The sequence below is a fragment of the Neomonachus schauinslandi genome, chromosome 8 (genome assembly GCF_002201575.2).
Source record: "Neomonachus schauinslandi chromosome 8, ASM220157v2, whole genome shotgun sequence".
Taxonomy (NCBI): Eukaryota; Metazoa; Chordata; class Mammalia; order Carnivora; family Phocidae; genus Neomonachus; species Neomonachus schauinslandi.
Window position 1 is genome coordinate 136,113,872 of NC_058410.1, and position 23,362 is coordinate 136,137,233.

General features: G+C 43.6%; 1 protein-coding gene across 2 annotated transcripts in view; it reads right to left on the reverse strand.

The window, feature by feature from the left end:
• KIF13A (kinesin family member 13A) overlaps nt 1-23,362 on the reverse strand; it is a 203,509-nt gene that overhangs the window by 2,206 nt on the left and 177,941 nt on the right. The window contains exons 20-31 of one of the 2 annotated variants that reach the window (XM_021696971.2): nt 22,656-22,782; nt 20,590-20,645; nt 18,718-18,842; nt 18,273-18,449; nt 16,587-16,679; nt 16,259-16,411; nt 15,000-15,077; nt 11,979-12,026; nt 10,392-10,503; nt 9,082-9,233; nt 8,539-8,643; nt 2,472-3,263 (exon numbers count right to left, since the gene is read on the reverse strand). In XM_021696971.2, coding sequence (XP_021552646.1) covers nt 2,472-3,263; nt 8,539-8,643; nt 9,082-9,233; nt 10,392-10,503; nt 11,979-12,026; nt 15,000-15,077; nt 16,259-16,411; nt 16,587-16,679; nt 18,273-18,449; nt 18,718-18,842; nt 20,590-20,645; nt 22,656-22,782 — 2,018 coding nt within the window. The remainder of the gene's footprint in view (nt 1-2,471; nt 3,264-8,538; nt 8,644-9,081; nt 9,234-10,391; nt 10,504-11,978; nt 12,027-14,999; nt 15,078-16,258; nt 16,412-16,586; nt 16,680-18,272; nt 18,450-18,717; nt 18,843-20,589; nt 20,646-22,655; nt 22,783-23,362) is intronic. The other variant, XM_044917454.1, reaches the window with a different exon arrangement.

A 23,362-nucleotide genomic window follows, 5' to 3' on the forward strand; every position in this document is an offset into this window, starting at 1 on the left:
CACACACACACAGGTCCCCCTCCCCCAACTCCAACACACACACACAGGCCCCCTGTACTCCCAACTCCACACAGACACACATACACACACATACACACAGGGCCCCCCTCCCCCAACACACACACATGGACCACTCTCAGCCAGACATCACCCACCCCACACAAAGGGCTCTTCCTGAAGGGACCCACGGAATCTGATTTATTATGGAATCCATTCTAGGACTTACACTATATGAGGGAGAAACCTAGCCCCAAGGTGAGCCTTCTAGGAAAAGTAATGACAGCAAGACCCAAAGCTAAGGTAAAAAATTGTTATTGCAACTTACTAAAACCTAACAGTATTATAACAAAAATACTAAAGCAATTAAAAAAAAAAGAATTGCCAAAATCCCACATGACCCTGATAACCACAAATATTTTTGTTAAATTCCACTTCTAAAGCAGGATCTTTGGCAGGAACATAATATTCTGGAGACTTTGGAAACAAAAATCAGGTACTATTCCTGCTGGCTGGTTCTAAATAATCCAAGCCATGGAATGAGAGGAGGGCTTGTTGCCTCTCCCTCTCCCGCAGCCCCTGCTTTTCCCAGTGCAGCCTTTAGACAGCCCATCACTGCAGCAGAGGGTGAAAACCCAAGCCCCCCACTCCACCCTGTGCTGAAGCAGAACATCAGGTGAGGGGGCAGTGACTCCTGGGGCCTTGAATTTTGAAGAGGCTCCCTCAATACCGCTTGGTGAGTCTGCTGCACGTTTAGCCTGGAGGAGCACTATTCGAGGGGCACCTGGGTGGCTCAGTCGGTGAAGCGACTGCCTTCGGCTCAGGTCATGATCCTGGGGTAGTGGGATCAAGTCCCCAGGTCAGGTTCCCTGCTCAGCTGGGAGTCTGCTTCTCCCTCTGCCCCTCCCCCTTCTCGTGCTCTCTCTCAAATAAATCAATAAAATCTTTTTTTTTTAATTTTTATTTTTTGGATTTTATTGATTTATTTAATTTTATTATGTTAGTCACCATATAATACATGATCAGTTTTTGATGTAGTGAATAAAATCTTTTTAGAAAAAGAGAGAAGCATGGGGCTCCTGGGTGGCTCAGCCGTTAAACGTCTGCCTTCGGCTCAGGTCATGATCCCAGCGTCCTGGGATCAAGCCCTGCATCGGGCTCCCTGCTCAGCAGGAAGCCTGCTTCTCCCTCTCCCGCTCTCCCTGCTTGTGTTCCTGCTCTCGCTCTCTCTCTCTCTGTCAAATAAATAAATAAAATCTTAAAAAAAAAAAAAAAAAAAAAAGAGAAGCACTGTTCGAGGGGGAAGAATCAGCCCTTGGACTTCTCGGAAGAGGGCCTGACAGGCCAATGCAGGCCAGCAGGGCAGGTTCTGCCTGAAGACCAGGGTAGAGGAAGCCAAAGACTTTGAAACAAGCGAATGTTTTGTTCCAAGGACAGTAACCAGTCCCTTTACTCTTAGTCTTATGTCGGAAAAAAAAAGGGGAAAAAGTCCTTTTTTTTTTTTTTTTTTAAATTGTAAGGAATCACTGTTTAGGGTTTTTGCAGTATATGGATGAGTGTGCTGTATAAGTGACCACACACTGAAATTTTAAGGGTTAGTATGGAAAGGAAGTAAAGCTTGTGGGGGAAAAGCCACCAAACTGGAAGAACTTCCTCAACAAAGCAGAGACTGAATGGCAGCACGATGATCTTTCTAGATTATCTTTCTAGTTCTGTCCGAGCTTTGTTTTGCTCCGTCTGGCGCTCCCATACCCCTCGCACAGCTGCAGTGGGGGCGTGGGACCACAACACTGACCTCAAATGGGAAGCAGTGGGGGCGCTCCGGAGAAGAGCCCTCAGAAGTGGACAATCTCTTATTTATATCATTTGCTCTTCTCCTCAGTACTGTGAGCAAACATCCATTTTGTTCCATTAGTTTAGGAATTACACTAAAAAATTAAACTATGGAACTATAAAATGAAACATTCTATTAAACCCACCCGCTAACTTCCAAAGCCCAAACTTCAACTGCTCTGGGCACCAAATGACTTGTTTTTTTAATCCCTTCCGTGATGCGTTCCTCCCTCCCCCCACCCTTTTAAAGGTGTCTGAAATCGGGATGCATCTGACAATTACTGATGTGAGGCAGTTTAACTGGAAGTATTTTTTTGTAATGACACCTAAACCAATGGTTTCTCTAATAATTATGGAAATTACAGATTTGATAAAACATGATGGATGCTGTCTGGACGCCTTGGGATAGCCAGTAAGAAGCACCACCGGTCCTATATACTCTGTAGTTCCCCTCTGACGGAGCCAGCCGGGCAGCGGTGTGAGCGAGCCTGCTCCCCGGGGGGCCCATGCTCCCGGTCAGCGGCAACTGAGGGAATCCCTCCTACTAAGTCACGAGGTGAAGCGCCTCTGGGGGTTGGTGCACAACCAGGCAGGCTCACCAACAGGACAGAACACAAAGGACAGCCTCGGGAATTTATTACCTGGTCACTCTCCGCCGAGGAATGCAGCTGGGCAGGGTCCTGCGGCCCGTCGGCGATACTCTTCTGGTCCATTTTACTGGGTAGGTTTCTTCTACTTGAAAGCTCTCCAGCAGAAGAGTCTGTCAAACCGTCAAAATCTTTCCCATCGGATACACCCATAAACTCTGTGAAAGAATGGTCCTCAAGGATATTTGTGGTGTGTTCTACGGTCACTTCCCCGGGGTAGAATTCTCTGGCTGGCTGGCCATTTCTGCCGGAGCAGGCATCTTGTTCGGAACAGGAGCCAGTCCTACAGAGGATTTGGGGGTTTTTCTCAGGGATGCTTTGGGGCGATGGGCTCCCTTTGGCTAAGGCACTGTTTTCCTTGAGGGGCACCAAAATTATCTTCTCTTTCCCCAAGCCTCTTTCTAGTTCTGTCAACTCTTTGTTTGAGGACGGTCTGAAATCGTGCGCAAGCGACGGTCCGTAATGCTCACTGGAGTCCGTATCCTTTGCCTGCATGGCTAGCTGGTCTGAGCTGTCGCTGGAAGGGACCGCCATGTCAGACAGTGTGGCATTGGAGGCACTGTGGGAAAAGTAGCCGCTGGTAATACTGCTGGTCGTGGGGCTACGGGACACTTCTTTCTCCAAGACCCTTGAGTTCATCAGATCGACTTTAGAAGAAAACCACTCCCTGTTCTCCAAGCTGGCGTTGTAAACACTGAAGTCCGCAAACTCCACAGGTACATAAGGCTGGGAACTTATCAGCTTCCTGTTAAGAGCTTCCAGATCATTTTCCTCCTCCTCAGAGTCCTGTAGTAATGAAGGGAAAAGTCACTCATTAGCTCCTTTCAGCGACTTTATTGTCGAGACAGGTTTCAAATATATTCATATTAAAGGCATTCACATTCACATGTTTAGTGTTTTTTTTTTCTTTCTTTCTGAGTTTGGTTAAATCTTGTCAACTATGGTGCATACAAGTACATTATTCTCAGAGATCTGTGAGCATAAACCCATTATCACCTAATATGGAGGAGATTTATTTCTTTTGTGCTCACTTAGTGCTAATTGGAAATGCTTCCTTCACTGGTTTAAGTGCAGTAGACTTTTAATTAATTTTAATTAATGATTAGTGTTCAGTTGTGATGTTTGCCCTTTTGGAATAAAATGAGGAGAGGGGCAGCTGGAGGCGGAGAAAAGCTGTTGCTTCACTTGTCCTTACAATCCTCACTTTGGGAAGCCAAGCGCAGGTGAGGAAGGTACTTTGTAGAAGGTTTCTGAGCTAGTTTATCAGGGGAGAGGGCAGTAAAATCAAGACCTCAACAGTGAAAAGAGCAAAGAACACAATTTCAACACCCGTTCCCAGTGTTGTATTAAACATCATAGGGCTGTAAAATACTAACAGTGTTACAGTTAACACTTTCTAGGGGTTTGGAGAAGCATCGTTAGAGGATTTGGCCAGAGGTGAGGAAGGTACTGAGACATCACTGAAAATCTCCTTTATCAAAGAGCTTTAGAATTCTGTTTGTAAAGACTAGTAAATATGCAGAAGTAGGCTTCCTGCTGAGCAGGGAGCCCAACGCGGGGCTTGATCCCAGAACCCTGGGATCATGACCTGAGCTGAAGACAGACGCTAAACGAATGAGCCACCTAGGCGCCCTGGTGGATGGAAATTTCATTCGGTATAATAACAGGGAGACTGTGAAGACCTGCAACCAAAACATTAACCTTACTCATTAAAGGATCATTTCAGGAGGTCGAGGACAGAGAGAGGATAGGAAAGAGGAAGAAGAGCATGAGCGAAGGATATGTCAGATGGCAGTTCACAAATGAACATCAATTTCATCTGCTGCATTTTATAGTAATAATTTCTTATTTATAATATTATAAATATATTATAGGTGTCCCTATAGTAATTTCTTTTGCATAAGATGCTAACTACCTAAATCAATACCTTAATGCTCTTCAGTGCTCCTTAGTTTTTAAAATAACTTAAATTATACATTACATAAAAGCATCAGGTGTCTTAATTCCATGGCTATTAATCAAAGGTGACTATCAAATATCAGCGATAAAAAATTCCAGAAATTAGCAAAACAAAATTTTGGCAACACTAATCTTGCCATCTCATTTTTAGCTACATTTCACATTAGGTAGCACTGTCAAAAGAGGGGGTGGGGAGAATGTTTGGAAAGGAGCAAAGATTGGACAGAATTGAATCAGTAGCTTTTGCCTGTATTTTCTACTTTCTCTACTTGACATGTTTAGACTGAAAATTGAACTTCTAGTGTTTGCATCTTTATATTTCCTTTTTTTTTTCTTTTTAAGTAGGCTCCATGCCCAACGTGGGGCTCGAACTCACTACCTGAGATCAAGAGTCAGAGTTGCATACTCTCCCGACTGAGCCAGCCAGGTGCCCCCCGCCCCCATATTTCCTTCTGATTTAAGCTGGCAAAGATATATAATTCCCCAAGCTCAGGAGTCTTTGATGCAATTAATTACTGAAAAGTTAGTTGCTGCAAGAAAAACCAAATCAGAATGTGAGAATTAGTAATTTGGGGCTCCTTTTATGCCTGGAGTTATTTCTTCTGAAGACTGAGGAAAGGCCTGTCATCCTAAAATACAGCTTTGCTGAATGAAATATTCAATCATGAATTTATTGTGTAGAAACAGGTGCATGCACATTTGTCAAACACATGAAGATAAAAAATTATTCCTAAAGGATGAGAATGAGCTTAGGAAAAACTGAACAGTCTACAAAACCCCCAAGAGATTAAGTTCCAATAGGGATCAGTACACAGTTGTACACTTGGGATGGGAATGGGAGAAGGGGAATGACCCAAAGAGAGAGGCTAGCGGAGTAGGGACAAGTAATTCCAGAAAAAAGAAAACTTAGTAGAGATGAAACGTTTCCCAACAGGTAAACAGACTGAAGGTTTATCAAGTTATTGCCTTCAGGGGAAAAAGAGAGCACTTAATTGGTTCAAACTGTACCTTAAGGGAATCTGGTTAGATAGACCTTCTACTCCGGAAATATTTATCATTGTATCTGAAAGGAGACTAAGCTTAGCACCTTCCTACTATGTCTTAATGATACAAAGAATTAAAACCCTACCTAAAAGTGAAGCATGGAGTCAAGTTCTCAAGCCCTTCTATAGCTACAGTCTCCATGATTTGGTTTTTGCAATTAAGTTTATGCAACTGGTATTTACCTATAGACAAAACAGCTTGATTTTAAAAAGGGATCAAAACCCCCACGAAAGCAGTGACTCCCTGCAAGGAGTTTCACTTAATTAAAGTCATTTTCACTTCTACTGGGATGGAGTCTGTGTTGTCCCTTAGGAAGACAGTCTCTTTTTGGAAAGACTGTATTAGCCTAGGGCCCCAGAACTTCTGTCCATGGTACTAAGATGCTGGCAGCCCTTTCTAGAAACAACAGTACCAGGGCAATTGAAACTGCACTATTTTGGGGAGCACCTGGAGTCAGTGGGGTCAGCCCAATTCTGCTGAGGGATGGGGTCTTTGTTCTTATGCTCTCATTAACTGTGAGACCCTGAGGCAAGCCACTCAAGTCCTTTGTTTCTTCTGTAAAATGGAGAAATAAACCATATGCTGTCTATGCAAGACCCAAGGGAGAAGTGATTTCCTTTACACTCTTCTGCTTCATGACTTAAAAAAAAGATGGACTCCAAAGGCATATTGTCTTTATCTTATTCAAACAAGAGATGAAGTACATTTGTGTATCTTCCCAAATTGATGAGACAACAAACCCTGCTTTAAGAATTAAGGGAGCTATATAATACTCTATTTTATGTGAAACTGTGAAAAATGATTTCAACCTCCTTTGATCAGACCAAACCACTGATTCACACTTTGATTTTTCAAGAATGGAAAAGGAAGGAGAGTGAATGGGGAACAATGTAATAAAGCAGTTTATGCCCATTTGTAAGAGGAGAAATAAAATGAAAGCTTCCCGAAGAGAACCAGAACCTCAGAGCAAGCAATTAAGACTTAAAATCTACCAAAACATCCTGGAAAAGCTGCTATCTGAAATAAATCAAACAGTTCAATAGTTTCAAAGATGAAGAGTATTGAGACAGATATCTTTCTCTTATTTAAAAAAAAATTTTTTTAAGTTTTATTTATTTAAAGCAATATCTACACCCAACTTGGGGTTGGAACTCAACGACCCAGCGATCAAGAGTCACATGTTCTTCTGACTGAGCCAGCCAAGCACCCTTCTTTCTCATTTTTTTTTTTTTTTTAATTTTGTTGTTGTTGTTGTTTTGAGCCGGATTTCTAAGGAGAGTAGAGGCAGATCTCTCAAGATTCCAGCAAGGAAGATGATACCATCAAACCCTGCTCAGCAGACTTCAAGGTGTGTTTGATCACACAGAGCCTAACTGCTGCTTAGGAGTTGCTAAGTTATGAGAAGCTGGTTCTATCCCACCCTCTGCTAGCTGAAAGTCCTGAGATGGGTTTTATCTAAAAACATTACAAGGAAAGTAAACGATGAGGCAAACTCTGTCAACAGTGAAGCCATCTGCTGGGCAGATCCAGAAGGGGCATCCAGCAGTCTCTCAATGGGATGTTCTACCAAAATGTATCAGTAACAGAGGTTTAAATTTAGTAGCCATGATGGTGGCAAGTTCCACGTCAACCAATAGACAGATCCAATAAGCCAGAGAGCCAGAGAGTTTGAAGGGATAACAAACTGGCCACTTGGCCTTTTTTAGCCCATGCCGCAGCTTTATTAACTAAGCGGGGGGAGGTCAAGTAAGTGACTGAGCAGTTCATTAGGATCCAGAGATACATGGGCAGCTGTTGACGTTCGCCCTCTTCTGCAGTAGGAACTGTGATGGGGACTTGGGATAGAGGGGCCAGGAGAACACAGAGGCAATGGTGGGGAGAGGGACAGAGGTGCGGGGGAAATGGTGTCTTCTCTTCTGTCCTCAGTGGACAGGAGTAATGAGAAGGTCATTTCTGAAGATCCGCTAGCACTCCACGCATGCAGACGGGTGGCCGACCACATCTCCAGGGTAACTTCCGGTTAGGATCACACAGTGTGCATCAGCAGTACGTTTTAGAGCCGTTAGAGGACCTCACACCAATGAGTCCTTGGACGGGGTCAGCCATGCTGCGGGCGGGAGAGGAAACGTCCCATGCGCTGCCCACAGATCAGACCGCGCACAGACGTGAACATCAAGCAGCTCCGTCTCGCTCGGAGCTGCTTCACTGTTTCAAAGCCCATGAAGCCACAGGAAAGTGAAAGCTGAGACACAAAATAAGACAACTCTTTCCAGACCCGAGAATACGGTTTGTTTGTTTTTTATGTTTTTTTAAACTGAGGTATCATTGATAATTCGAAGTGCCTGGTATACAGCGTCTTAAAAACTACATTCAAATCTATAATTTGAAAACCAAGCGCTGGGGAATGACTGTTTTACAGGCAAAGTTTCCACCTACCTGTGGATGAAGTACAGATAAGTCATCCCCAAAGCAAGACCGACAACAGTGGGGTTGGGACCTATTTTGCCAGCAAATGAGAACAGGCGACCTGAGATGCCGAGCAGGCGGTGGGGGTGCCAAGGGCTCGTAGCGGGGCTACAAGCTACAGAATAAGCTGGACAAGGGCATCAGGCAACACGGAAGGAGCTTTCAAACACACCCACGGCTAAGTGCATGATTACTCACTCCAAGTAAGTGCAACTCCTCTAGGTAGATTAACTTCAGAATCTGGGCAATATGCATCGGCACATTAGAAAGATTCACAATCAGTGACGGTGATCTCATTTACACTTTTTAAAGACCAGAACCCGTAAGAGTGCCCTTTCCCCCTTTTCTAAGCAAGCTGCTACTGAGCAAAAAGATAAATAAAACCGAATGAACACTTAGAAAAAAATCACAGGTCATGGCCACATTCATGCAAGATTTCATTACCGGTGATCACATTTAAAAAAAAAAAAAAAAGCAAAGCAAAAAGACCCAGTACATTCTCTTCACGTCTCCTACAGGATTTGGATGACCGTCTGTGAAGGGGCCTTAACCCACCACCAGGCAAGACGACAGAAACAGTTCCAGAACTTACAATCTCCTTCTCGTGCTTGCTACTGTGTTCTACTGGTATGCTGCTGCCCTCGCTTCCGGAGGGCACAGTGCAGCCCGGGCTATGTGCCTGAGGTGAAGGCATGCTCTGCAAAGGTTAAGACACACAGATGCATCACATACAGAAGACGCCGACAGCCCAAATACACAGTAAGTACGTGCTAGTTAGAAAAGCAACGCGAACACTTCTACTCCCGGGTGAGGAGTGCACTCTGGCTGCGGTTAAACCACTGATGGACTCTGACGAGACTACACACACCCCACGGCAAATCGCATCCTTGGTTTTATCAACGTAAAAATAAGTAAACAATAAATAAATAAAGCCTGTCATGTTTTCCAAACACCCAGGGAACGGCTCCTTCTCACTTGGAAGAGCCGTAAACGCACAGAAAGGAACATCAAGAGCACCACGCAAGAAACCCCGCCATGACCCCGTGTGACCCACACACGTCCACAGGCACGGCTCCTGCCCCCCACGCAACACGATTCTGCTCTACTTTCCACGGTAGAGACGTGCAGCACTTACCTCCTGGCTGAGGAGCGGCCTCGCTTCAAGGGCTATCCTTTTCTTATGTTCCTCCTTTACAGGCATTAAGGGTTTGAAAAACTTTGGTGGCTGGGGAGAGAATGCTTTAAAAGGACTGACTGTTAAGGCGTGGGGGTTCTCTGATGGACAACCTGGGGAAGACAAACAGGCACGGATTGACGGGCACACCGGAAGCACAGTCATCACATAGCCACGGGAATATCTGGTTCGACAAAGAAATTACCAGGCTAATATTTGGCTAAAGATTAAAACCGGTGTGGGCAAGAGTGGAGATGTAGCTACCAATTCCCAAAGAGTCAGCATTGAAGAAAGCAGAAACTGAATTTTCCACCTTCTTTTCAAGATCCCCCTGAAGCCCTGCCTACTAGACCGATTTCAACTCATGCTGATTTTCCGTTGCTCTGAAATTCCGGAGTCTATTAGCCTTCCATGCATTTGGGCACATTTTCATTGCAATATCTTATTTTCTATGTTTCTCATTCCATAGTTCCATTTCAGGATCTAGAATGGCACCTTATCGTATCTTTCACTGCGTATAGCACGTAGAGGCTCAATAAATATTCAAGGAATGGATACTGTCTGCACTTTTTTGCAAGCCCTGTTTTTCCTCAGGCCACCTTCTCCATATGTCTAAGGAAGAACAATTCTGCTCTCCTGCTCTGACTCATTTCTTACTTTTGTGGAGCCTCTTTCCCTCCTTCTGCATTTTCTTCCCAATTCACTGGTACGATGTCATTTAGTAGGCAAAATATATGGTGTAAGGTAATAGAACTGATTCACGTTTTCAAAGAATACTATTTGTCTCAGGGCACTGGGAGATTATACAGTTAGGTAATAATGCTGTCACTGATCAAACTCATTTCTGGTACCATTTTTGAAACTGCTTTAGGAATCAAAAAATTCTCGTAAAAACTCTTTTGAGTACAAAAAAGCATTACACAGGTAGATACTCTTTTGGTAAAAAATGAAGTCTAACCACAATATAGTAAGATTTGTTTTTGTCTCAAAAGGGACTTCAAATTCAGGAAATGGTGTGGGAAAAATGATTTGAAAATTCTGAAGTGCTACACAAAAAGCCTATTATTATTATCTGGATGATATACCGGATCCAAAAGCAAAAAGAAATCAAGTAAGTGGACATGACATATTCTCTTCAAGAATACAGTTTAGAATCATCCAGCACATTAGAATTTCAGGTTCCTATCTTATTAAATGCCACCTACAAAAGAACTTCCCCCCATGCTTTTCCTAAGAAATTATAAAGAAAGAACACAGAAAAACAATCTCACCACTACTTTCTTTACTCCTTCGAGGCGAATCCCTGGGTAAAGTTCCGTAACAGGCTATATCTTGGTAACTGGAGCTATAGTCAGACATGTCTAATTGGTTCTCTAGCCAACCCTACAAGGGAAAGATACGGGTTAGCTGTAATTAAGTCCCTTTAAAATGAGAAGTGAAGCCCAGATTTGAGTTTTTTCCTATTTTTTAATGGCAGTACATGCTCTTCTTTCTTTTATTTTTATTATAAAGTATTTCAAACATACAGAAAAGTATGAATGGCTGAATAATATGACAAATACTGTCATACCCAGGGTAGAGCTAGAGTTTTAATGTTAATAATCCTATCATATTTGTCCAAGATTTAATAAAATCATAACAAATGGAATAAAATCCCCTGAATCCCTAAGGTCTCACCCATTTTCCTCCCTCCCCTGCAAAGGGAGCCACCTTGATAAATTTGGTATGTATCTAGGGTGACTGCATAATTTAGAGACCACAGTGAAACGCTTTTTGGAGTGAATGGGTTCCACTAATAATTTCGCCTGGGTAGCAGGCATACGCTAGGACTGCCCCAGGCAAACCAGACCTGAGAGTTAAAAGGATCAAACTGGCATAAAATATTGGTACACTAAGGAAAGAAAACTCCATTTGTGTATCATATAAACTTATTTAATTTTACGCAACTTCTCAGGAGTTGGCTGCCTAAAAGACTGGATTTTAAACTTCTTGATGACATAATCCATGTTTTACTCTTTGAATCACTCAGTCCCTCACATAATAACATAAATATAATATATGCTCCAAGCAATATTTGCTGAGAAAGGTCATGTTGCAAAATATCCTTAATTTTAGACACCTAATTTGCCTAGTTGAATTAATTTTGATTTTGTGATGGTAGATATAATACTTTCTTTATTTTCCTTGTTTTTTTTAAATTCACATATAATGTGTTATTGGTTTCAGAGGAACAGGTTTGTGATTCATCAGTCTTTTTTTTGTTTGTTTTTAAAGATTTTATTTATTTATTTGACAGAGAGAGAGAGAGAGCAGTAGGCAGAGAGGCAGGCAGAGGCAGAGGGAGAAGCAGAGTCTCCCCGCTGAGCAGGGAGCCCGATGTGGGGCTCGATCCCAGGACCCTGGGATCATGACCTGAGCCGAAGGCAGCGGCTCAACTGACTGAGCCACCAGGCGCCCCTGTGATTCATCAGTCTTATAGAACACCCAGTGCTCATTACAACACATACCCTCCTTAATGTCCATCACTCAGTTACCCCATCCCCCTATCCCCCTCCCCTCCAGCAAACCTCAGTTGATATAATACTTTCTTAAATCACTGAGTGAGACCCATAAACACACAGATGTTCAATTTGGTGTTGTACTATGCTGGTATGGAAAATATGCTAGGTACAATGTTAACACTGAGTGCATAGCAATTTCACATCAAGTATTTGAACCTGGAAATGGACGCGTGGAGACAATGACCAGCATAAGATTAAGATGGGAAGTCCTGAGATTTTAAAAACACCAAGATACCCTAACTTTTCAGACTTCGACTCTGCTAGTAACCTAGCCATGCCCACACCACAGGTGCACACCTTATCATCTTCATCAAAGCCAGAAAGGTCTGGTCGACTGGAGGAGACCTGTAAGAGAGCCATGGTTTCATCAATGTGGTTTATGTATTTAACATAAATTACACAGAAATACAGAAATGTAATGTCACATTTACAGTTGAAGCCTGTATGAATAGTCTCAACTCCCTCTTCTTTCTACAATCCTCAGGAATAACAACCACACTAAATTTGGGGTTGATTATTTCCATACAGGCTTTGTATAGTTCTTATATTCATAAAATTGATATATAAAAATATATGCACATATTATATATAAATATAATGTATATGCACATGTAATATATATTTTGCATATTTTTATCATTAAAATAAGTGGTATCTCACCATACATGGTCTTTTTCATTAGTTTCAGAATTTATTTGTTCTATTCTAGATAGGTATCTAAGCTGCTTCTAATTTTTCTCTATTACAAACTCTGATAAAATAAATTATTATTATTGTCCCTAAGTATCACTCTAGCTGTATCCCACAATGATTGACATGTATACCATTTCAACATTATTTAGTTCTAAATCCATCCTATGTTTCTTTTTTATTCTAAGTTTATTTATTTATTAATTTAAGTAATCTCTACATCCAACAAGGGGCTCGAACTCACCACCCCAAGACTGAGGATCGCATGCTCTGATTGAGTCAGCCAGCCAGGAGCCTCCTCCTACGTTTCTATGAGGAGCTCTAAAGGGTATGTGAAGGCTTAGAATCTCTGGGCTGTAGATAACGCATATGCACCTTCAACTCTGCTCTTCCATAGCAATTCTGGGGTTAGCTTATGAAATCCTATAAGAAATTATGCTGGGAATTTATAGATTAGTTTAAGGAGATGTGCCAATTTTTTGGATACTGTGTGTTCCCATCAATGAGCACAGTCTCTCTTTCTGTGAGTTTACGCTTTATTTATGGTGATAGCTGTATTCAGATTTGGTTTTTGTAAGAAAATTCCATTTTGTTGAAGCTTGTTTTACATTTACTGCTATAACATTATTCATAGTTTGCTCTTACACTGTCGAAATCTGTCGTGATACATCCCTTTTTATTGTCAATAATACTGGAATTAATATCCCAATATTTTCTCTCCTTCCCCAATTAATCTTAACTAGAAGTCAGTCAGTCTATTTGACCAGTCTTTTCAAAAAGCCCACTTTTCAGCTTTGCTGATTCTATTGTTGGTTTTCTATTTCATACATCTCTGTTCTAATCTTCATACACCTTCTTTGAATTTATTATAATTCTGCTCTAGTATTATTACCTTTAAAATTTTTTTATTCTGATTTTGTTTTTTTGATTTAAAAATCTTTTGTCCATAAATACTTCTCTGTGAATCTCTAAAAAATACATTACTCCTCCTCTCTTTAAAAAAACCATAACCACAGGGGTCCTGCCTGGCTCAGTTGGAGGAGCGTGCGACTCTTGAGTCATGAGTTCAAGCCCCATGTTGGATGTAGAGATTACTTAAAAAAATAAAATCTTAAAACAAAAACAAAACTAGAATATCATTATCACCTTGTAAAAAATTAAATGATTCCTAGATAGTAACCGATATCCCCCAGTGTTCAAATGTCTCAGACACATTGTCAGTTAATTCTGAATCAGGATCACAATAGTTCACACGTTTTCCTTTTTTTTTTTTTTTTTTTAAAGATTTTATTTATTTATTTGACAGAGAGAGACACAGCGAGAGAGGGAACACAAGCAGGGGGAGTGGGAGAGGGAGAAGCAGGCTCCCCGCAGAGCAGGGAGCCCGATGCGGGACTCGATCCCAGGACCCTGGGATCATGACCTGAGCCGAAGGCAGTCGCTTAACCAACTGAGCCACCCAGGCGCCCCACACGTTTTCCTTTTTCTATGTCATTTGTTCCTATAAAGTTTCCCTTTGCTAATGGAGTTCCTTAGGTGTCACTTAACATTCTCTTCTGTCCCCCGTAAATATCAGCAGTCAGATTCAGAGTCTTGATCAGATAGAGGTTCATTTTCTAGGGGGCTAGGAGTGGGGACAGAATACTCCTTTAGGTGATCTGTCTTTACCTTTTAGCACAGATGTTTCCCTCCATGTTTTTTACTCTTCTTTTTAATACAAGATCCACACATCCCTAAGAGTGGCTCTTGTTCTTTCATTTTTCTCTACTGTCTAGCATTCGGCAGTAGAAATGGAATAATAGGGAACTCAGAGCCTAGTTTCCCTCTAAGTACTTCACCTGCATCCCACAAGCACTGATGTGTGTACCAGTTTCTATTTTTCAGTTTACACTGTATGAGTCTCTTATTATCAGTTTCTAAATAACCGCACTGTGGTCAGAAGTAACCTGTATGTACACCACTATAGGGATGTGCTGGGACTGGCTCTGTGGCCTGCTCTGAGACAGCGTTTATATACGTTCACCATGTTTTTAATCATTTCCTGGCAATTCTGGAGAGGAACAAGGTAATGATACTGTGCCCTTCCTTGGGAGGATCTTTTATTCTGCTGCTTCTGGAGAAGAGACTGCTTTGAAATTGTCCGTGCACTAGTTTGTCCCGGGACCGTGTCCCCTCCATTAAGCAGTTCCTGTCAATTGGATTTTCTACATGAACTGGTTAAGAATGAGAATCAAATGGTCAACGGAGAGACCACGGACCAGGGAAGCGTGGACACGGAGGTACCCAGCGCCCTATCACACTGACGGGCAGCACAGGAAAATCCACCAGGGCGACAAGGACAGAGCAGCACCGAGCCAAGTGCTATAGCGAACTCTGCCACCCTTAAACCAACTACGTTCCATTTAGGTCTCAAGAAACGTCTTTCAGGGACATAACTTTCTGAAGAGAAATCCTGAAGATTCCACTAAAGGCGTGGGCATGGGATCGTAACTGCACTCTCTGGTGTGTTTCCCTGGGAGAGAGGAGAGGCTTGGCTGTCTGGGATGCCCACGCCAGGACCCATGTGCCCCCCCCTCAAACCCTGAGACATGTCACAGAAGCAACAGACCCTCCACAGGGGGTGCTCACATTATGAACGTTCGGTGTGCTGAGACTCCTCCTCAGGTGCCGAGCTTTGGTGGACAGAGCTTCTTTGACCGTGACCGCCTGCAAAGGTCAAGGTAACATTTGTTTTTCCCCCTCTGATGACAAATAATATATGTTTGTTGTGGAAGGTTTAGAAAATATAGAAAGACACGTCATTTTAATGCCACACTCCCTCCCATAGTTACAAAAGCTGGACTCTTATGGTCCTCACTAATTTTTCTTTCCTTAATCTACCAAAAATGCTTTCCATACACAAAACCAGGACAACTGCTGAACTAAAGACATTTTTTTTTTTTAAATTTATTTATTTGACAGAGAGACAGTGACAGCAGGAACACAAGCAGGGGGAGTGGGGGAGGGAGAAGCAGGCTTCCTGCCAAGCAGGGAACCCGATGCGGGACTCGATCCCAGGACCCTGGGATCATGACCTGAGCCGAAGGCAGACGCTTAACGACTAAGCCACCCAGGCACCCCTGAACTAAAGACATTTATGTGGTAGATTTTTTACAGAGGTAGACAGAAAAAACAGAAGAAATACCCCTAACAACAGATCTCATTTGCAAAATGACCATCAACTTTTATGCTGTTTGTGTTTTATTCACGCAGCAATTTCGGGGGGATTTCCACTAAAGGCAGATTTTTCTGACAGATGCCAATCTTAGTCCTCTTGTTGCTCACAATGCACTTTCCATGAACTTCCAACTGCTGCTTCTATGGATGACAACTCCTGTCTCAGAGTTCCACTGCCTAGTGGGTTAGTTTCATGGGAATGTCCTGCTACTGTTGCAGAAGTTAACCTAGACCCCCCAAAATTAGGGAAATAGTAACAGCATGTGGCTAAGCACATGGACTCTGGAGTCAAGCCTTCCTGGTTTACAACCAACTTTGTACCAACTTAGCGGTGTAGCCTTGGGCAGGCTAGCTAACTTCCGTGGGCCTCAATTCTCTCACTTAGAAAAGGGGATTCTGACAGTGTCTATCTCCCTAGCAGGGCCATCTTGAAGATTAAATGAAAGAATGTTATCTAAATTACTTGGGCAGAGTGCTTAAGTAGAAGGTACTGAATAGAATGCAGACATTATTTTCATTTTTGCTACTTTGTCTGAAGAGATTGCTACTCAAGTTTTCCTTCTCTGATAGATGCAGAGGGAAGGTGTTTGGTAAATAAATTAGTCCTTGTCCACTTGGTGGTGGGGAGGCTAGTGCTCTCGCCCTCCAGTCCGGACGCTGTTTCTACTTGCCTGCCGGAGCCGTTCAAGGCTCAGAATGTTCTCCACCTGCAGCACGCCACGCGTGTATTTCTCTATGTAGGTCTCCCCATCTGAAGTGCCTTCATTTTCACTCCTTGCTGCCATGAGAGCCAGTGTTTCCCGGTCCTCAATCTCCTCTGTTGCCTGAAGGGACAAGAAGATAATTCACTTTCTTTCTTTTTTTTTTTTAATTACAATACTTTCATGTGAACAATATTTTTATCCAAATTGTGGTGAGAAAATGATTTAGAAGTTCTAAGAATCAACACATTCTCTAACACTTCTATTTCGATATTTTTAAAAAGTAATGTATATTTACCTTTGGTATATTGGATACTATTTCATAGGTTACACCACAGGAATAAAATATATTCTTCAATGATATTCTCCTCTTCAGACTCTGGGTGAAGCTCTGGTAGGAAAGGAAAGCTGAATTAAGCAATGTGAAATACGTAAGTTATTCGGCATTTTACAAATTGTAGAAGCATTATCAAGTACTGTGTTTTTGATACACATACAACAACTCAGAAAAACGGAACTGAAAAATCCTTGTCTCTGACCCTGAAAGACAACAGTGTCCTTCATTTGGGGATTACAGGATTTGTAGTCCATTCAGGGATTTTGGGGGTTGTGCTTCTTTCTCATTGGCAGCCTTCCTTTTGATCTTGATAGGGTTATTTATTTATTTTAAAATTATTTTTTTAAAAAAGATTTTATTTATTTCTTGCCTTGTCAATTTTTGCCATTCTAAATGGTGTAAGGTGGTATCTCAATGTGGTTTTGATTTGAATTTCCCTGATGGCTAATGATGATGAACATTTTTTCACGTGTCTGTTAGCCATTTGTATATCTTCTTTGGAGAAGTGTCTGTTCATGTCTTCTGCCCATTTTTTGACTTGATTATTTGTTTTTTTGGGTGTTGAGTTTGAGAAGTTCTTTACAGATCTTGGAAATCAGCGCTTTGTCTGTAGTGTCATTTGCAAATATCTTCTCCCATTCTGTGGGTTGCCTCTTTGTTTTGTTGAGACTATGGACTCCAAGAAACAAACTGAGGGTTCTAGAGGGGAGGGGGGAAGGGGGATGGGTTAGCCCAGTGATGGGTATTAAAGAGGGCACATACTGCATGGAGCACTGGGTGTTTTACAAAAACAAAGAATCGTGGATCACTACATCAAAAACTAATGATGTATTGTATGGTGACTAACATAATAAAATTATATTAAATTAAAAAAAGATTTTATTTATTTATTTGAGAGAGGAAGACAGAGAAAGAGAGCACTAGCGGTGGGGAGGGGCAGAAGGAGAGGGAGAAGCAGACTGTCCATGGAGCAGGGAGCCCGATGCAGGACTCAAACCCAGGACCCTGGGACCATGACCTGAGCCGAAGGCAGACGCTTAACGACTAAGCCACCTATTTATTTTAGAGAGAGAGCGCGCACAAGCAGGAAGGACAGGAGGAGGAGAGAGAATCTCAAGCAGAGTTGGACGCTCAATTGCCTGCACCACCCAGGCGCCCCATGATCTTGATAGGGTTTAATCAATCCTCGTATAGAAGAAAACTGGAGAGGGTCCATTTTGCTGGCAATACCTGTGGGACGAGATCTGGGAAGCAGCAAGGATTTATTTTGGGCCTGCCCCTTGTCCTGTTTTGTCACTAAACTGCTTGGCCTTGGCACTTAGCCCTTTTTAAACAGTGACGTCATAGCTCTACTGCCTCCTAGGATTATGGGTCTCAAACCGGCCAAGGGGGAACGTCCTTTGGTGGGTGACATCCACCTGTGCTGTCCTCATGCCCTGTTATCTGCGGTCAATAAGAATCAGGCTGTAACTTGGCTAGTGTGGTGACAATTTGCACGTCCACTGTATCAGGACGTGTGCCTCATGAAGCGATGGGCTCCCTGTTATTGGAGGGATACGCATAATGGTTGGATGACCACGTATAGAAGAGGGAAGAAAGAAACTTTGAGCTCATGTAGGCAACAGCAGAATCAGACCCCATTACTACCTGTTTGTTGTAAATATTGGCTGCAATCCGTTTTCGTAATACTAACTCCATAGCAGCCGGGTGGCTAAGCTGGACCGTGGTTTTCACTATCAGGTAAATCCTTTCGTTCTGCGGTGTGACCCTATTCAGGTGAACGGAATCATGCACTGAGGAGTCCCAGGAGGCTGTGGCTGAAACCTAAGAACAGGAGAAGGGTTGGGGACAGGGAAAAGACCCAGCTCAGGGGCTGAGGTTCGACATCACACATGAGAACAAGAAGAGAAACGCAACCCCACTGAATCATACGTGTTTCTCCTCACTTCTTCTGAGCGACAACACACATTCAACTTTTTAAAGCCCCCAGTCCTCTCTCCCAAAGCAGATCACAGCAGTTTAACAGGAAGATAGGCCCATAGGCAGGTGCACTCATCTGAAGCCCAGGAAGAGAACCACAGGGGTCAATTACCTCCTCATCACTGTGCTTTATGATGGGCAGGTAGAAAAACTGGCTGCCGTGCTCCTTGGGCAGGATGGAGTTGACGCCCGACGCGTGGGGGCCCACGAGCTGCTCGTTAGCACTGAGGTCATCGGCTGACCACGTCCAGGGCACAGAAACAGAAGTGGAAGGAAAAGTCACTTTTTAAGCAAGCACTGAAAATTTTTATTTTATTATTATTATTTTTTAAAGATTTTATTTATTCATTTGACAGAGAGAGACAGCGAGAGAGGGAACACAAGCTGGGGGAGTGGGAGAGGGAGAAGCAGGCTTCCCGCTGAGCAGGGTGCCCGATGCGGGGCTCGATCCCAGGACCCCGGGATCGTGACCTGAGCCAAAGGCAGATGCTTAACCGACTGAGCCACCCAGGCACCCCAGCACTGAAAATTTTTAAATATGCTTTCCACAGATGACTTTTTGCACTTTCATTTTTTTCTTTCCTTCCTTATCCCACAGTGGAAATAGAGATGCTAATTCCTCACAATAGGTCTTATCCTTTCCAGAAACAACTATGAGAGCCAAAAAGGTACCCCATGAGTCTCTAATAAAAGGGACAAATATATTCCATACGCAATCCTAGGAGCAGAGATTTTCTCTACAAAAACACAGCTGAGACTCCTGCTTTCTGAGGTCAAATCTCCGTGTAACCTGGTGTCACGCTTGCGTCCTATTATACAACTTACACATGATTAGAGATTTGAACAGCTAAATGATCAATCTGGAATCAAGTTCCAAGCACTTGGGAGAAATACAAAGATCATCTTCTTCCAATGCCCTAAGCCATGTGGGATTCACCCTTCATAAATTTCTATACGTGGTCATCCAACCATTATGCGTATCCCTCCAATAACAGGGAGCCCATCGCTTCATGAGGCACACGTCCTACTTCCAGGATCTTAAACAATTCTTCCTAGGAAGAGCCAAAGTCACCCTCCCCAGGGCCCTCCCTCCAAAAGACAGGTTTCCAGGCTGTGTTTTGAGATTCCAGGGGCCGTGTGCGGAAGAGCTTGCCTGAGCCCGCCCATCACCCCACTTGGCAACTCTGCCTTTGTAGTCTACATACAGGCTTCCATTTAAGATTTCATTCTGAAAGTGCATTTTCCTGCTAAAATACACTGAGGACCATCATTCTTGGTTCACGCAGGTTCAATCGAATCGCTACAGTAAAGAACAACCCTTAATGCAGGGTTTACAGTGTAATCACATTCTGGCATTGGCGCCATGGCGGAGGGGGGCGGGGGGAATGGCTCTAATCAGAAATGCAGATTCCTAGGGCCCCGCAAGCCTAAAGGTTCAGAATCTCTGAGGGTGATTACTTTCTCAGGTAATTCTTGTGTCCATTGATGTCTCTCAACTGTAACTGTTTTGACATTTTTGAGTTATGACATCTCTCTCATAACCCTGAGAGAGAGTTAGCTCTCGTAACTTTTTTTTTTTTTTAAGATTTTATTTATTCATTTGAGACAGAGATACAGAGAGAGAGCATGAGCAGTGGGAGAGGCAGAGGGAGAGGAAGAAGCAGACTCCCCGCTGAGCCAGGAGCCCGATGTGGGGCTCGATCCCAGGACCCTGGGATCATGACCTGAGCCGAAGGCAGTCGCTCAACCGACTGAGCCACCCAGGCGCCCCTCTCTCGTAACTCTTTTTAAGACTAAATATCCACTTCGCTCTTCCAGTGATGCTACACGTCAAGGTTTATACATTTGGTTGGACTAAAAATGTCACCTAGACACAGCATATGAGTGATTAGAAAAGTCATTGAAGGAATCAAAATCAGGTGGGTCTGAAAAGATTACAAACCTAAATGAAACGCGAGGGCCCCTCGAACATGGATCTGCTTACCGTTCAGATCAAGGAAGAGAACCGGTATGTGAGTTTCCATTCCAGGTGGTGGGACCCTAAATTTAACAACAAAATTTAATCACAACAAATACGTGTTTTACATTGTGTTAGATGATCAAACACCACAGAGGCACGGAAGCGGAAAAGAACCACTATGGGGACAGAGATTCGATTCATGAAATATCTGCACTTTTTTTTTTTTTTTAAGATTTTATTTGAGAGAGAGGGAAAGCAAGCACAAGCAGGAGGGGGTAGCAGGCAGAGGGAGAAGCAGACTCCCCACTGAGCAGGGAGCCCAATGCAGGGCTCAATCCCAGGACCCTGAGATCATGACCTGAGCTGAAGGCAGATGCTTAACTGACTAAGCCACCCAGGGGCCCTATCTGCACATCTCTTGATGTCCCTGTTAACACACATCATGAGAATTATGTGACTTCCATAAAGAACCACCAGTTATATAAATCAGATGTAATTAATTGAAACAAAGATTATTTGATGGCTTTCTAGAAATAGTCCTAGTGATGGGAAAAAGGGAAGGGATGCTGTTAAGAGTAGAGACAGGGGACAGGATCAGAACCCAGAGGAAGTAAACAAAAAAGACAACACTGAAAAAGCTTAGTGTATGAAAGACCTATTAAAGGAGGAAGGGTTGTCTCTGAAAAAGACCAAAGCAGTGTTTTATCAAAAACTGGCCCATATGCATCTGAGTCACCGGGGGGGGGGGGGAGGCTCTGAAAATGAAAAGTCCTGGGCCCATCCCTCCTCTTGTAAATCAAAATAACGAGGGACAGGACCCAGGACTCCACATTTTACAAACAGTCAAGATGGCCTGAAGTTTAGAAATGGCTCAAACGAAAGTGACTGGGCTAAGGAGAAGGGCTGTCTAGACAGGGCCTCAGGGAGCAGAACAAGACTGGGAATGAGGTGGCCGTCTGCAACCATGTGGCTGGCAGACAGACGGCATGTGTGCCCTGCAGGACTCCCGGACTGTGGGAGAAACATCGGGTCACAAATTATGTGCCAGAAAATTCAGATTTGCTGGTTTCATAACACTATCAACTCCTTTACACTTCCCTTTATCATTATAGACGCAAATAACAGCACTGATGCTTCTGCGCCTACCCTAAAGAGACTATCTGGGCATGTACACCCTCTGTTCAAAAGGAGTCTGATTTCTCCTAAATGCCCAGGACATACTCTTGTAATAAGAATGAGAACGAGAATAAGCAGCAGGAGTAGTTACCACTTAACATATGGGCACCAACAAGGTGTTTTTAATATATTATCTCTAATCCTTTCAACAGTACCAAAAACGGGGCTCCATTCATAGATTAAGAATAAAGCCTTGGGGGTGCCTGGTGGCTCAGTCGGTTGAGCGTCTGCCTTCGGCTCAGGCCATGGTCTCGGGGTCCTGGGATCGAGCCCCGCATCGGGCTCCCCGCTCTGCTCCTCCCCACGGCACTTGCTCTCTCTCTCTCTCTCAAATAAATAAATAAAATCTTGAAAAAAAAAAAAAGAACAAAGCCTCAGAGAAGTTAACGACATTGAACACTGCAGCTGGAAACTCAATCAGGATCTACCTGACTCCAGAGCCTAGGATACCATGCTGTTTCTGATGAGCACTGGGATGGACTGATTAACCAACTGACTGACCATGGTCATTTAGGGCTCAAGACCTGACTCTATGCTAGGGACCAAACTGAGCAGGCACGAGGGCTAAGAAGAAAATGTATTTTCTCCCCTCTTCAAGTAGACTCTGGATACACCCTTCTTTTAAGCCGAAATAAGGGAATTTCTGGAGATGAGGAAACCATGTCCAAGTTGCTCATGTGGAGAAATTGAGAAGTGTGGTATCTGCTTCCTGGCCAGGTAATCAACAGACGCTCCCCGGCTTCCTGGGAGAGGAAGCTGGTTGCCATGGGGAAGGAAAAAGGGAAGGCGGCACGAGACATGGGTGGTCCTTCCCTGAGCAGCTCACGGCACTCAGCATGGACTGTGACAGTCCTGGAAAGTCACTCGCACGACACTGGTGCAGGCTGTCTGCCCCACCCTGTCAGGCCACTCACCAGTGGGCGGGCGCCCCCGGAACCCCGCTGCCGGGGGCAGGCACCAGCACGGCGTTTCTCTCCTCGGTCAGGCCCACCCACTGCTCCACAAGCCGGGCTTCCCGCTCCACGTCGTCCTCCGTCTTCTCTGCAGGATAAAATGAGGGGATGAGCACCAAGATGGGGGAAAAGACAATTTCCAGATTTAAAATAAATAGGTTTTCACTTGGTGACATCCCCAAGTGGCTGGAACATCCATGATGTTCCAAAAAAGGATGGGAGGCTTTGAAGTTCCAGCCTGAGCACCCAGACAAGCTGAGAGAGGCTAGGATTCTCACTTGATGGACCTCCGGGTAGGGACATGGAAAAGAGCATCAGGACAGGGATGAGAACACGGGTTATGTTTCCTGGTTCTGTACTCTGGGGAAGTTATTCGACAGACGAGTCTGGGCTTCCTAATCCATCAAATAGGGCTCATACAAGTCATGTCTACTTTACACGCTTGTTGGAAAGATCCAGTGACATAATGGATGTGACATTGCTTTATAAAACTATACACCACTGCACAGAGGATTAAAACACGCTACACTCTGTAAGACTAACTTTATTGTCCTTTATGTTCCTTACTAAAGGGATTTTACAGAACATATTTTGAAACCCTCTGATTCAGGGCGCCTGGGTGGCTCAGTTGGTTAAGCGACTGCCTTCGGCTCAGGTCATGATCCTGG